At 39.6% G+C, this 14,144-nt stretch overlaps 1 protein-coding gene across 5 annotated transcripts; it reads right to left on the reverse strand.

Moving 5' to 3' along the window:
- Positions 1-794: 794 nt before the first annotated feature.
- LOC135477710 (polycomb protein SCMH1-like) lies at positions 795-13,355 on the reverse strand. 5 transcript variants are annotated; one of them, XM_064757905.1, is made up of 13 exons: positions 13,333-13,355; positions 12,497-12,563; positions 11,913-12,029; positions 10,482-10,552; positions 9,720-9,954; positions 7,316-7,404; positions 6,048-6,291; positions 5,402-5,641; positions 4,393-4,593; positions 3,566-3,748; positions 2,364-2,486; positions 1,716-1,852; positions 795-1,014 (listed from the first exon to the last, which is right to left on the reverse strand). In XM_064757905.1, the coding sequence occupies exons 3-13, from the start codon at positions 11,965-11,967 to the stop codon at positions 892-894; spliced, it is 1,701 nt and encodes a 566-aa protein (XP_064613975.1). In that variant the 5' UTR covers positions 11,968-12,029; positions 12,497-12,563; positions 13,333-13,355; the 3' UTR covers positions 795-891. The 5 variants fall into 5 exon arrangements, with proteins under 5 accessions (XP_064613975.1, XP_064613982.1, XP_064613996.1 ...); XM_064757912.1 differs by lacking the exon at positions 7,316-7,404 and adding an exon at positions 7,819-7,907; XM_064757926.1 differs by lacking the exons at positions 11,913-12,029; positions 12,497-12,563; positions 13,333-13,355 and adding an exon at positions 11,733-11,754.
- Positions 13,356-14,144: the final 789 nt, after the last annotated feature.

Consider the following 14,144-nt stretch of genomic DNA (forward strand, 5'->3'; position numbering starts at 1 on the left):
ATCCTAACATTCTAGAAAAGCACAACACGGCTGCATATACACACACCTATACAGGATAAGCTCTACAGGGCAGTCACATTGCACTAGAGGGCAAGCACAAATCTGTCAAGGATGAGTTCTTGGGTGAAATAAATAGATGAAGTGAATAATTAAGTATCTCTAGCTTAAATAGTGCAGTGACCAGAGCCGACACATTTTCAATGGTTGACGGTTTCCAAGAGAAACCAACAGAAATGTACTTCTGTATGACACTTTCCTTTATACACTAAACAGAATTACTGTTCACTTTGTTTTGGGATCAAAATATGGTCTCATAATATTGCTTTGACGTTGTATTTTCAATCATGAATTGCACTTAATAATAACGAATTTCAATACTGGGTTTAACTAGCATCCCCTGGCGGACAATAACTCTTGTTTAGAGTTTTGCCAAACCTCCCATTATACGGTGACTGTTACTCATGCTTGAAGATTTCCCAAAACAAATTTGTTCAATTGTAATATTAATATAGATTCAAGATATCGACTGTTTCAGGTGAATACTGGGAAGTCATTGAGAACATATCACTCTGAATTACTGACCAATTGATCAGGATAATATATGACACATAAAAATTGGATATAGTGTTTGTACAAGACCATAGTTTCCATTATAATCCATAAAAGGAAGGTAGAGTACATCAAGCTGTGGCACGTAATGTGCTAACAAGGCATGCTGAAATCTGACCAGGCCATGTCTATATAAATTAAGTTATTAATCAACAAAAATGTTGATTGTTGATTGTACAGGGACCAAATGTTGAGAGGGGGGGGGGGGGACAAACAGGAGGAGACAACTCTATGGTAACGCTGATGATTTGGCCAGGACACAGTTGTCTGTACAGCCTGGAGTTATTTCTTGTTTTTCAGCTTGTCCACAACGTGGCACAGTTTCAAAGCTGGTCCCAGTTTAAGGCCCATGTACCTCATCATCATATCACTGTTGAGAAGCAGCAGAGCCTTGCCATCAATCTCCTGTGACAGAACAATGAATGAATGAATGAATGCTTGGGGTTTAACATCATGCTTAACAATTTCTCAGTCATATGACAACGAAGTGTCATTAGGTGTGTGTACACATACTGTGTCTCCTTGTGGCAGGGCAAGTCCATCCCGCTAAAGTGCTGCTGCCACTGAAGTATCATGCCAAAGACACCAGACATGACACACCTGCCCAGTCACATTAAAATGACAACAGGCCAACCTGTCCTGTTTCCTTGCTCTAACCTCTCACTGCTGAATGCCAAGCGAGGCAGCAATAAGTACCCTTTTTTTAAGTCCTTGGTATGACCCAACCCAGGTTTGATTCTTGGTCTCCTGACTTCGAGTGGGACAGAAAAAATCAGTGAATGGGTCAGTGTTTGGGAATTAACGTAATACTTAATGATTTTTCAGTCATATAACAGTTGTGCTTAAAATGTTTTTAATATGCCTCCTTGTTGCAAGACAGATTTCCACTGCTCTTTTATCTAGCACTACTTCACTGAGATGACTTACCAAAGGCATGTAAGCTTCAGGTTTATGTGTGCTGGAAACTACAGCACCAAGTGTAAACCATTGACATCCGTCATGCACCTGACCAACCTCCTGACTTTAAGCCGCACCTGAAACTGTGAGAGCGATCTCATTGGCCAAGGGCCAGATATTTGCAGCATTTCCCTGTCTAACATACTCACATGTTTCCTGAAGAGGTCAGTGTGCTGACAGAGAGCAGAGTCCGTCTCACTGATGTGTCGAATCACCTCCTCTATACTCCAATCCGCAGGGTCACTTGACCCTCTAGCGGGACGCGGATCTGTGGTTGTGGAACTGGCTGAAACATGCAGAATATTTTACATATGACAAGTGTTGGCTTTTCATCTGAAGTTCAGCCTCATATGTAGTCTTTGGTATGACCCAACCCGGGTTTGATCCTGGGCCTCCTGACTTCGAGGCAGACAGAAACAACACAGAGTGAGTGAGTGAGTGAGTAAGTGCTTGGGGTATAACATCATACTTAACAATTTTTCAGTCCTTTTCAGTCACATGACAATGAAGGAGTCCTTAGAATATCTCAGATATCACAAGTGTTGGATTGTCGTCTGGAGTTCAGACACAGATGTAGTGTTCCTGACAACACAGTCAATGCAGGATAAATGACTTTCATTTGAGGCATTACTCTTTTGACTTTACGTAAACTTTAAGCCAAACTAGATCCAAAAAGTGTCTTTAAAATGTGCACTGTGTAAAAATGTGGATGTAAAGAAAAGCGACCATGGTATGAAAAACAGCTTAAGCTATATTTAACCCCCCCCGCCCCCCATTGACTTGAACTCTTTAGTCACCTGCTTCATAGGAAAATGCCCTTCGGGGTCCTTTGGCCAATTTCTGTGCTCTTTGGCTCTCATTTGACTCCGTAGACCAGCGTCTTTTCACTTGAGCCTTGTTGACTTTATCCTCTTCCTCTTCTGTTCACATACAAAAATTCAATAACCAGTTGTGAAATGTGTGGTGTTGGCCATTAGAACAGGTACATGTATACATGGAGAGACTAACAACACAGTTTACAGATTCCATTGAGCTGCATATCTCTATGTGAGCTGCTCTTGTTACTTCGTCATCTTCCTGTCTCCAGACAAAACCTGGAATTTATGCATAAGCAAAAACTCTCAGGAGTCTGTAGGAGACACATGAATGTTAAACTTCAGCTCAATACATACAGTACTGAAGTCATGAATTTTGAATTAATCGGCACACAGAGTATCAATGATGGAACATCCCCCTTATATCATTGTGTTTTACATGTATGCAAGACCTCTCAGCTCATAAATGCAGTGCTTCTTGAGATACCACCCTTAACATTTTACTAAGGCTGATTCTAACACACAATGCAAAAGGTTCTGAATGTTGTAATTTTACAGTAATTAACATGCACACAGCTCATTAAAGATGGAACATCCCCCTCATGTTACTGTGCATTAGATGTTTGCTAACACTCAGCTGAATACCTGCAGACTTACTTTTTAAGATACAACCCCTAATGTTTACTTTAACTTTGCTTTCCCGTTACTGGACGCCGACGCCAACACTTGGAGTATGACGTTAGCTATGTTAATGCGCGTAATTTGTGTATTTGAGCAATAAGTAGTGATACCCCAGAGATAGGCCAAATGTATCCTACCACTTAAATTTAAATTGTGGCTTTATTATTAATAAGTACAAAGCAAGGCTTTAAATTTGAAGAGTGTGATCACATTTCCACTCCTTTACACACAGGATATAAAATCTAGGTGTGCTAACAATACACATCTGACCAAAGAATCGGGTAAGTATCAACTCTGTTCATGTACATGGTGTAAGTGTGCACATCACACTCCCTTGTCTTACACTGTAGACAAGGAGTGCAATAGCCACACAACTTCTATAAAACCAAAAATGATGAAGTATAAAAAATTAAATGGTTTCCATTTGTCCTTAAAAATAAAGGCCTTAAAAAAAATACTATCAAATTCTTGTATTATGAATCCCACGTGTACTCGAGACTCACCTGGCTTCTTTTGATGTGGGGATGACTTAGGGCATTTGGAACAGCCTGAGGTAAGAGGTTGACAGCTGAACAGGTTTGCACAACACCCAAGGTCTTCCAACAAGTCCTCCAGGAAACTCCAGAACTTGGATACCCTCTCAATGGGAGGCAGACGTTTGGTGAGAGGCTTGCTCTTGTTTGTTGCTGTGTATTAAAGACCACACCATGCTCAGCACTACACATTAACAAGGGCAACAATGAAGCCGTGCCTTTACCTTTACTAATCAGTAATAAAGTATTCAGTAACTGTTTGCTTTTCTATACAAATATGTATTTAGTATATGCACCGTATTTAATATAAATGTCCAAAGCCAGCTGCATGCATTATGCTTAAGCTAACAAATATGAATTCATTTCTGCCTAGAAATGAACTGTTTATATACTTGCATATAGAAAGTTGTATTTATTAGGGTCATATCAATAGACTTTTTCTTTGGTAAATATTTCCATTATCTTCTCTTCTCCTACATAATGAACAAACAGAAAAACTGACAATGTGTTCTTCTTTTTTAACGACTATTATTTAACATTTTGCGTATCTTATTAAAATCAATATGCGCTATAAAATTTCCATTATCTTCTCTTCTCCTTTTTAATGAACAAACAGAAAAACTGACAATGGGTTCTTCTTTTTTAACGACTATTATTTAATATTTTTCATATCTTTTATTAAAATCAATATGCGCTATAAAACTTCCATAAAATAAAAAATCAGCTTGTTTTGTTTTTGTAACTACATGTACAAACATAGAGTCTTCAAATTTCGTATCCTCGGTACTGATTCTGACCTGTGACAATGACTTTGCCTGTTCCCTCCTTGATCAGTCCAAACACAAGCATCTCTTGGGCTGCAGAGCTAATACAGGCCTGTACCACCTCCCTGAGAACCTGGGTGATAGAGGCAGGCCCAAACTGGGAGGGCAGCTGGGCGATCTTCTTAGGGTTGAGACTCCGCCCACAGCGACAACCATGGTTCACGTAAACACATACTGAAAACAAGGCAACAGCTGTGATATTCAAATTTTGGTTTATTTATTTGACTGGTGTTTTATGCTGTACTCAAGAATATTTCACTTATCTCATTACGGTTGGAGGAAATCCACAACCATCCGCAGGTTGCTGACAGGCCTTCACATGAGACAGAACAATGGTAACACATGGCCTACATGTAGTTACCACTACAATTTTTATCCTGATCAGGTGTAATAGGCCAGGGCATACATTTTACTTCAGCCTTCTTTTCCTTCACAGGTGACAAGCTTGTACTAGAAGTACATAAATAGACAGACTTGTGCCACGTTCTGTTTATATCATTCCCATCTCGGTACTCTCACTCCACAAAGATTGGTGCATACAGTCACATCAATAGCCAATCCAACATTTCTATTTATACAATCTGGATCAAGGTGTTACATTGCATTCTGACAATATTGACAGCTCTTACTGATTGTGACATACAAATTATTTCCCATAATTTCTCAATATCTCCATGTGTAGTTATGGTAACATCATCGCAGTGTTATATCAGACCAGAAGGACAACAGACATGTGAACTACCATAAAATGGAGTGGCAAAGTTCTCTCTATGTACTGCTGCTTGCACCTTATAAAATGTTGAAATGTTGTCTTACAGAGTTGCTTTCACTTTCGGTCATCATAAGATGAAATGAATTAGAAAGTTTGAAGAAATTCTCTCTCCAACAACATTCAATTGTCAATTTCTGCACCACTCTGCCTTTCAATACCTTGCAGGCCATACCCTGATATGTTTGGAGTCGTGTACAGGACCGGACTCACCTGTGGTGTTATTTGGTGCTGTGCTAGTATCTGGTTCTGAGACTGTGACAACAGGTGAGCTGGCCTCCCTGGGGGACATCTGCAGGTCAGGTTTTGGGGTAGGGCTGGCTGGGGTCTGTGGGGAGGGGCGGGAGGACTGGGGGCTGGGCTGGGATGGTGTTGTGCTGGAGTTTACTGGTGGGCTCTGAACTGTCAAATGTGGCTGCTTCATCATACGATTGATCTTGTACTGGGGGAGCCCTGTAAGAAAACATACACTTAGCCACACAAGGGGGTTCATTCGGAAATGGTTACCAGCTACCTGCAGCCTGCTACTTCTGTAGGAAATGGAGCAGGTAGCCACTTACTCGGTCTGATTGATGCTCCTATTTTACTTCATTTAATTCTCTGTGACTTAGGAAGCTGGCTGTTTTCAAAGGTAGCCTTCTTCTTAAAAAGATAATGAAAACCTTAGATACACCAAATTACTGAGGGAAATAGGTTTGTCTTATTCCTGACAAAGAATCTTGAAAGTCCTTTATGTAGTTATGATTAAGTATCTTTAACAACACTCTCAAATTCTTTGACTTTCACATTTTCAGATAACCTGACAATCTCCTATGCCACCACTGCAAACTTCAATGTCAGTGTTTCCCAGCTGTCTCACCTTTCTGGCCTGGGGGCTGGAGTGAGTGACCACTCTTCTGGCACCACCCTACAGGGAAAATGTCACGGGAATCGTAGCGACACCAGTAATCGAATGCTCCCCGCCAGCCATCAAATGTGACGTGGATCTTGTCGCCGTTGATAGCCCCCACTGTGGCAGGACATATAAGCTGGGGATTCTTACGGTCCACGGCTTCCAGCTTCATACCCACCTCAAATTCATTCCTTTTTGGTGATGGCGGCTCCTATAACGGATAAACATTCACCAAGAATCACACACCTTTTCTGATAATAAATCAGACTACAAACAAGCCATGCTATACTTAGAAAACATTATGGTACTCACATTGTAGACTAGTAATATTTGAGAACAAGAAGATTACTGGTACGTTTTAAACGATATTACAAAATTAAAATCAAGTAGGATTTGATGTCAGACAGTACCAGTATCACTCAGAATTATCAGGCCATTTACAGTGTTTACATCCTTAAGGAATTATTACAAACATCATAACTGTTTTCAACAATCATTAGTGCTTTCTCTCTATTAAAAATGAGTTGATTAAGCTAGTTAAGCTTGAAACAACCAAGGAGTGATTGATGTAAACACCGCTTAAATAACTTTACACGATAAAATCATACATATTTTAGATGTTTCAAACAAATGCTATTACAACACTGACAAGACATTTTGAAAACATTTAAAAAAAAACAACAACATAGCAGCAAATATAAATTCTACAAAAAGCACATACAATGCAAACAATGAACACCAACAAATTAGGAAAGGATAGTTCACTTCACTTCCTAAAGGCTTTGTGGAAAGGGTAAGGTTACAAAACTCCATATTAAAATAAAAGATGAAGTTTAATAAACCTGTCCAGCGCCCTGGTTAAAACCAATAGCCAGATAACCACATCAACCTTCATGAGTCACACCATTGTTTGGAAATAACACACACAAACACATAAAAAAAAAAAAAATTAATCAATTCAAAGAAATTGAATGTTCACACCTTGGGAAATATTAAAACCAATTTTAAGTCATCAGAAACTGTTGGCAAAAAAAAAAGAGCAAACCAAGCATCATCAGACAAAAAGCTAGCTTGAAGTCGGCATACAAAATTCTAGAACCAAAAATTAGAGAAAAAAGAAATACTAAAAAAAAGGAAAATGATGAAATCAGGAAAATGTTAATCAGAACAACCCAAAAATGATAAGTACAATATTAAGGATTTCATCATTCATTTGGATGTAAAAAAAAACCCACCTTTTTAAAACAACTTTCTATGGCTAATTCAGCGCCATTCAAGGTCTTTTGCAAAAATATTGGCCAAGATGAAGGATTTGACCGAAAACCTAGAATAATAGTAACGCATAAACACATAAATAACCAATCACAAACAGGGGGTCACCTGACTGATTTATCATGTGTACACTTCAACAAGCTAACAACTTCTTCTGTTCACCACAGCCTTGACAGCAACCTGAATGGTTAACTTATTTAAAAATGTATTCATATTATATATTTGCTTTTTAAGTGTATTGGGGAGTATTGGTTTGCGATGTGAAGGTTGAAAAAAATGTTTTTCACACGGCTGGAAAATCCAAAATGAAAACAAAATGAAGTCTTTAAAGATTTTGCCCAGAAAGAAGTTATTCTCTTGCTGACAAATGACAACACATGGATTGAAAGTGCAGAGTGAACAGGTCACCAGCTTGAATAGAACTGAAAAGAAAAGACAGTGACAGGCAGCAAGAGGCCACACTTACAGGTTTAAAGGACGTTTCAAGGGCAAACTCAGCATTGGACAGTGTCTTAATCAGGAAATTGGGCCACGAGGAGGCATTCATACGGAAACCTGAAAATTTTAGGTAAAACAAGAGATTGCCTCCAAACGGATGAACATTTAGTACACTGCATGTTGAGCCATGACAAATGATTAACAGTATAGTGCAAAGGAGTCACACAAAATTGCATAACAATTCTGTTAATTCTGTTATTGGAAAACAGTGCAAACTTCAACAAACCGTTTTGTTCTCCAATAACATACTACCTTGAGTAGTAGTCTCCAATAATGTTCAACATATTTTGTCTAACATTGACTTTTTCTTCAGAGAATTTTGAAGTTCTAGTTGTACTTCTATTGTTCTAGTGATCTTCTTAAAGTAGATCCCCACTGCTGTGCCTTCCAAACTACAGACAGATGGCTTGATGTCCTCTGAATCTATTCTGAACACGTAAAACATCGAAAAAGAAGAAAAATAGCAGAAGTTGGTGACAAAAGTCAGAAAATCTACTTCAGTATGTTTGAGCCACCGTTGACCATGTCAGGTCACAGTGGTACATTCGCTACAGGCATCTGAGGCTTTGCTATGTGTACAACACAGAGAACAGGAGACAATCCCTATACTTTTACAGCTAATTTCAAGATTATTCCATGCCCAAGTGTGGCTCGTGATGGCTCGATACTGTAAACTTACATACATGGCCTAAAAATGCCACAGAATGAGAAAATATGGACCAGATCTCCGTTTGAAAGCCCCTTGATTTACGGGGGACTAGATCATTGTCGCATGAGCCATTCTTCCTGAAAGAAAACGCTAAAGGACAAGTCTTATAATATCCCCCCCAAAAAAGATAAAAAAAAATAAAAGATGTCCAGATTTTCACTTCCGGAATCCAGAAGTTGTTGAGCGACTTGCTTGTTTGAAACAGCAGGCTGTGACACCATGAACTGTAGGGAACCACTTGCCTTTGCCCTACAACGCTCACAGGACTACAGGGCAGCCCTCCAACTCAGTTCAAACCTCACCTAGAGGCCCGACTGTGTGCGTGTGATACCCAACAGCATCCCTTATTTTGAAGCCCGAAACGGAACCCCAGACAAAATTTAAACTGACATTTCTATGTCTTACCAATCGCTGTTTCCATTCAATTTAATTCAAACCTTATCTATTTTTACTTCACTTTTTTAAAACAAAAGAAGATTAGTTCCATTGCTACTTTGAATGGTGTTAAGTGTTGTTGTCAATGCAACTAACAATCCACCGGCTTGACTGCATGTGTCTCCGTCAGTTTGCTTGACTTGGCTATAAATGTCCAATATGTGATGTCCAATTTGTATCAGACAAACCTGATGGGAGCGCATTTTGTGTTATGTACGTGGCCGGTATGTGAGTGAAAATTGCCCATCCTATGGCCCAGTTGCTAAACTGAACACGCTTTTCCAGGATGTAATACAACTCTGGTAGCCTATTCTTAAAATATTTGTTGTAAAACTGTTTTATTTATACCAATTTCAGTGCGTTAATAACGAGGCGTTAATTAAGAGGTGTAATTATAAAGAGGATAATAAAAGATTAAATCATACCATGGCTAATTCTGGAAAAGCACACAGTGGGTAGGCCTTATGCATGGATTTGGCAATGCTCTGCTGGGCTTGTCAATACATAATCCCAGTAGGTCTTACCGACATGACGTTACCCCGCCAGGGGGTCCAACTTTAATCGTTTTTTTTTTTAAATGAAACTAGCTGACATAACATTTTTTAATTGCAGTTTACAGATTAACAGCATGATGGTGTCTAGGGAACATTCAGTGTGAAAATAAAATCGTTGCAGATTTCCTTTAATCAAAGCTAGATCACATGAAATAAGATTCACATCAATACCTAATGGTGGCTGCAAGAGGCCGCCAACTTTTTCACAGTAGCCAATCAAATGAAGATCTGCAGAGTCCACAAGCCGCCAGAAGTCGTTCTTGTCATCGCTGCCATCAAGTCGCAGACGTATTCTTGACCCCTGCAAATTGATCACCGTGGCGACGCAGATGGAGGACATGTTCCTGGGATCTGAGGCCTCAATCTTCATACCTACCTTGAACTCATTGACTGGGGGAACCAAGGCCTACAACCCAAACAATTATCATCTATTAATTCATTAAATACAAAAATTTTAAAAGAAAAATAGGAGAGAATAATATAAAATTTGAAGTTTTAAGCAAAGGCAGGCGTGGGTTGAAGATAATTATGATTTCTGTAAGGTGTAAGTTGTCACAGTAGATAATATGAAAGCTATCAAACTCAGTCACTTGAACGACAAAGTCAAATCTTTTCAAACCTTGCCAGGGCTTTTACTGCATCTTTTCAAGTGCAAAACACAGTCATACACATGGAGAATATGACTAAGAGATGCTTCAACTTATGCTTGTGGCAGTATATGGATTTGCAATTCCCAAAAGACACGTTTGTAGCCAGTGATTATGACAAAACACACACCAGTGCACTAACATCTCCTAGAGCACCAGGTAATATATTTTTTATTTTTATACAAATTATTCACCAATATAAAATATTATCATCATGCAGAGTATTCACCAATACAGTACAATGTTTACTTTCCCCTTATACAGATTTTCACAAAACTGTACTCACTTGTTTGAAGCATGAAGCAGGGGCAATCTTGGCCTTGTTTTCTTTGAGGTAGTCTGCCCAGGTGAAATTTCCTGTGGAGAGAAGGAAGTCTTATTACTTCTAGCAAGTGTAAAAGGGGCCTTTATTGCCACGTTGTGGCCAAGAGCGTTAACATGTCAGCCGTGGCACAATGACCCAGGAGCCTCCTAACATGGCACTCCTTGTGAGTTCAAGCCCAGCTCATGCTGGCTTAGTATCCGGCCGTACGTGGAAAGGTCTGCAGCAACCTGCAGACAGCAGTGGTTTTCCATCAATCAGTGAGCAGTTTCCTCCCACCATAATGCCGGTTGCCGTCATATAAAAGAAATATTCTTCAATATGGCATAAAACACCAATGAAATAAATACAGTCCATAAATATTGCAAGGTAAAGGTCATCCATTATTAAATTCTCTGGTCAAAAATACTGCTTTCAACATGAGCAGTAAAAGGGATAAAAAAAAATAAAAGTGATACCTTACTAAATACCAGATTTTACCTCGCAGACCTGTCAATGTGAACACTCACCTGCTTTTTCATACGGGTAGAGTGACTGCTTACTGACAGGCCCCTGAACAACTTGCATTACCTCACAGACACTCACTTGCTTGATCATACTGGTAGAGTGACTGCTTACTGACAGGCCCCTGAACAACTCACATTACCTCACAGACCTGCTGTTGTGAACACTCACCTACTTGTCCATACTGGTAGAGTGACTGCTTACTGACAGGCCCCTGAACAACTCACATTACCTCACAGACCTGCTGTTGTGAACACTCACCTACTTGTCCATACTGGTAGAGTGACTGCTTACTAACAGGCCCCTGAAAAACCCACATTACCTCACAGACCTGCTGTTGTGAACACTCACCTGCTTGTTCATACTGGTAAAGTGACTGCTTACTGACAGGCCCCTGAGCAACTTGCATTACCTCACAGACCTGTCATTGTGAACACTCACCTGCTTGTTCACACTGGTAAAGTGACTGCTTACTGACAGGCCCCTGAACAGCTCACATTACCTCGCAGACCTGTCATTGTGAACACTCACCTGCTTGTTCATACTGGTAAAGTGACTGCTTACTGACAGGCCCCTAAACAACTTGTTTTATCTCGCAGACCTGCCCCTGTGAACACTCACCTGCTTGTCCATACTGGTAGAGTGACCCCTTACTGGCAGGCCCGTGAACAACTCGTTTTACCTCACAGACCTGTCATTGTGAACACTCACCTGCTTGTTCATACTGGTAGAGTGACCCCTTACTGGCACGCCCGTGAACAACTCGTTTTACCTCACAGACCTGTCATTGTGAACACTCACCTGCTTGTTCATACTGGTAGAGTGACCCCTTACTGGCAGACCCGTGAACAACTCGTTTTACCTCACAGACCTGTCATTGTGAACACTCACCTGCTTGTTCATACTGGTAGAGTGACCCCTTACTGGCAGACCCCTGACCAGACATCTTCACTTTATGACTTTGTCCCTCAACATCAACAGCAGCTCATATCACGTCTCTTAACAAAGCTGAAAAATTGTTTAACGTGAAAAAATGTATGTCACATAAAAATAGATCTACTGACATATATGATGATTTTTTTTCATTTCTACGACAGTTACTACATGTATGAGTGGAAGAAACCATGCAGAGTTCAGTGAAAATCATACCACCTTGCCAAACACATGCTCCATCTCATGACACAACTTAACAGCTAAAGCTTCTTACATCATTTGACATGACCAATCAAAGGCTAGCAATGTGATCTTAGTAAGGCAGCTGTCATGGCCACTCAACCATTTACAGCCAAATATACAAGTCTGTAGGGAGTGAAGAAGCATAAATGTGGAAAAGTGATTACTATGCCATGATATTTTATAAGAAAATATAACGTGATCTAAGTGGAAAAGCATTTTAATAATGGCTTAAAGGCTAATGTAATGTACTTTAGTGCAACAATGAAGCTTGTCATCTGTAAGTCTAAAAGCATACTCACTGCAAGGTGTGATTGACAATATGTAGCTACAGTACAGGACGTATACAGGTTTCACAAATCTGGTGAGCTGAAATGAAACCCAATGGAGTTTAACAAATGCTGTTTTAAAAAACCATTAACAATAATCGCTTCATCAAGCCGGCGGCATCAAAGGAGGATATACTGGATCCACCTGGTCAGAAAACACAGACTTGACATATAAGTGATGACTGTCAATAGATGAGTAACGAGTCAGTGATATGACACAAGATTAGTCACTTGACAGTCTGCATGCCAGTGAGTAATTTCTTGAACTCCTGTTCTGCAAAGCCTACATCAAATTACTATTGTATTAAATGATTTTCATTTACAATTTACAAAAAAAAAAATTATCGTTTCTCTACTATAAAATACTACATATATATTTTACAGTACGGTACTGAAGATAACAAATTAAAGGCCATCAAAATGCTGTCAGCGACTATGGCCAGGAAACATAATCACATATATTGATATAGTTCAATACAACTGCAATATGGCTTTGAGTGCAGTGTTTGTTGTAACATTCATGTTATGTACAATTGCTGTGCAGCAGTCCTAGACTGTCGTGTCAGGTTGACCCTGGTCATATGCTACATAACCGATCACCAGAAGAAACCGGCAGTTCGCATGACTTCGTAAACAAACCCGGGAAATTAAGATTAACAAAATACCTATGACGCAAATTACACGAGAAAAACAAATGTCCAGTTGCTGTTGTCACGTTAACATCAAGCTGAGACAAACCATCAGCATCCAAACCCCAAATACTTTAAAATCGGTGAGAATGCCTGGCGTCAAAACAAAACAATGCGCACCTTGCAGATCTACCGCCATATTTAGTCTCGCAACAGGCAAACGTGGTTTAGCGAGATTAAGCCACATTCACCCCGTTCCCAAGATAAGGGGCACTCAGCGCAGCTGGGCGTCAGGGGAATACAATAAAGGCAGTCGTGTGCTCTTTGTTATTGCCCTATGATTAAGGTTCCCGATGAACATTAAAGGTACTTGCTTGAACAGAGAACAAAATAAAGGAATCCACGCAAAAGCACAAATGTCAGTGATATTCATTGGGTGAAAGAAATATGGACCTACGCCGTGCACTCTTAAATGATTTAACGACCCTGGGCATATTTAGTTTAATTTAGCCTGGGGCTGTTATATTACTCCCATATTTATCGAACTATACAACTCACTATTACATTGCAAAATTAAAGAAGCTATACCCACAATTTTTGGCGAAATTCCACATTGGCTAATCAAATTCTCTATTAAATCCACAGCTTGTTGCATCGAGGTACGACTGCATATATTGCCTACATACCGGTAACAAACTACACATTTATCGCATAGCAGTTTGAGTCTCGGAAAAAAATTGAGATGGATTGACATTCGTAATGTACAGGATGGTCCTATTATAAATATTATAGATACAATATTATAGGTATGTTGGGGTGGGGGGAGGGGATATAGCCCTAAAGTCTATGCCGTGTTTTTTTTTTTTTTTTTTTTTTTTTTGCCTCTTACCCATTTAATAGAATATATTATAGAATAGAATTTTATTGTGCGATTGTTTTCTACCACGAGTGGTTGACTTGTACAATAAATTACCTGTAACATAGAATCAACA

The sequence above is a fragment of the Liolophura sinensis genome, chromosome 1, assembly GCF_032854445.1.
Source record: "Liolophura sinensis isolate JHLJ2023 chromosome 1, CUHK_Ljap_v2, whole genome shotgun sequence".
Classification (NCBI taxonomy): Eukaryota; Metazoa; Mollusca; class Polyplacophora; order Chitonida; family Chitonidae; genus Liolophura; species Liolophura sinensis.

What these genes read in the sequence shown, in the direction of transcription:
- LOC135477710 (XM_064757905.1), bottom strand. Translation starts at nt 11,967, where the DNA reads ATGTCTGGTCAGGGGTCTGCCAGTAAGGGGTCACTCTACCAGTATGAA. An exon ending in CTGCTTCATGCTTCAAACAA is followed by an intron (nt 9,955 to 10,481) that starts GTGAGTACAGTT and finishes TTTGGGTTGTAG; the next exon opens with GCCTTGGTTCCCCCAGTCAA. An exon ending in GGCATTTTCCTATGAAGCAG is followed by an intron (nt 1,853 to 2,363) that starts GTGACTAAAGAG and finishes TGCATGTTTCAG; the next exon opens with CCAGTTCCACAACCACAGAT.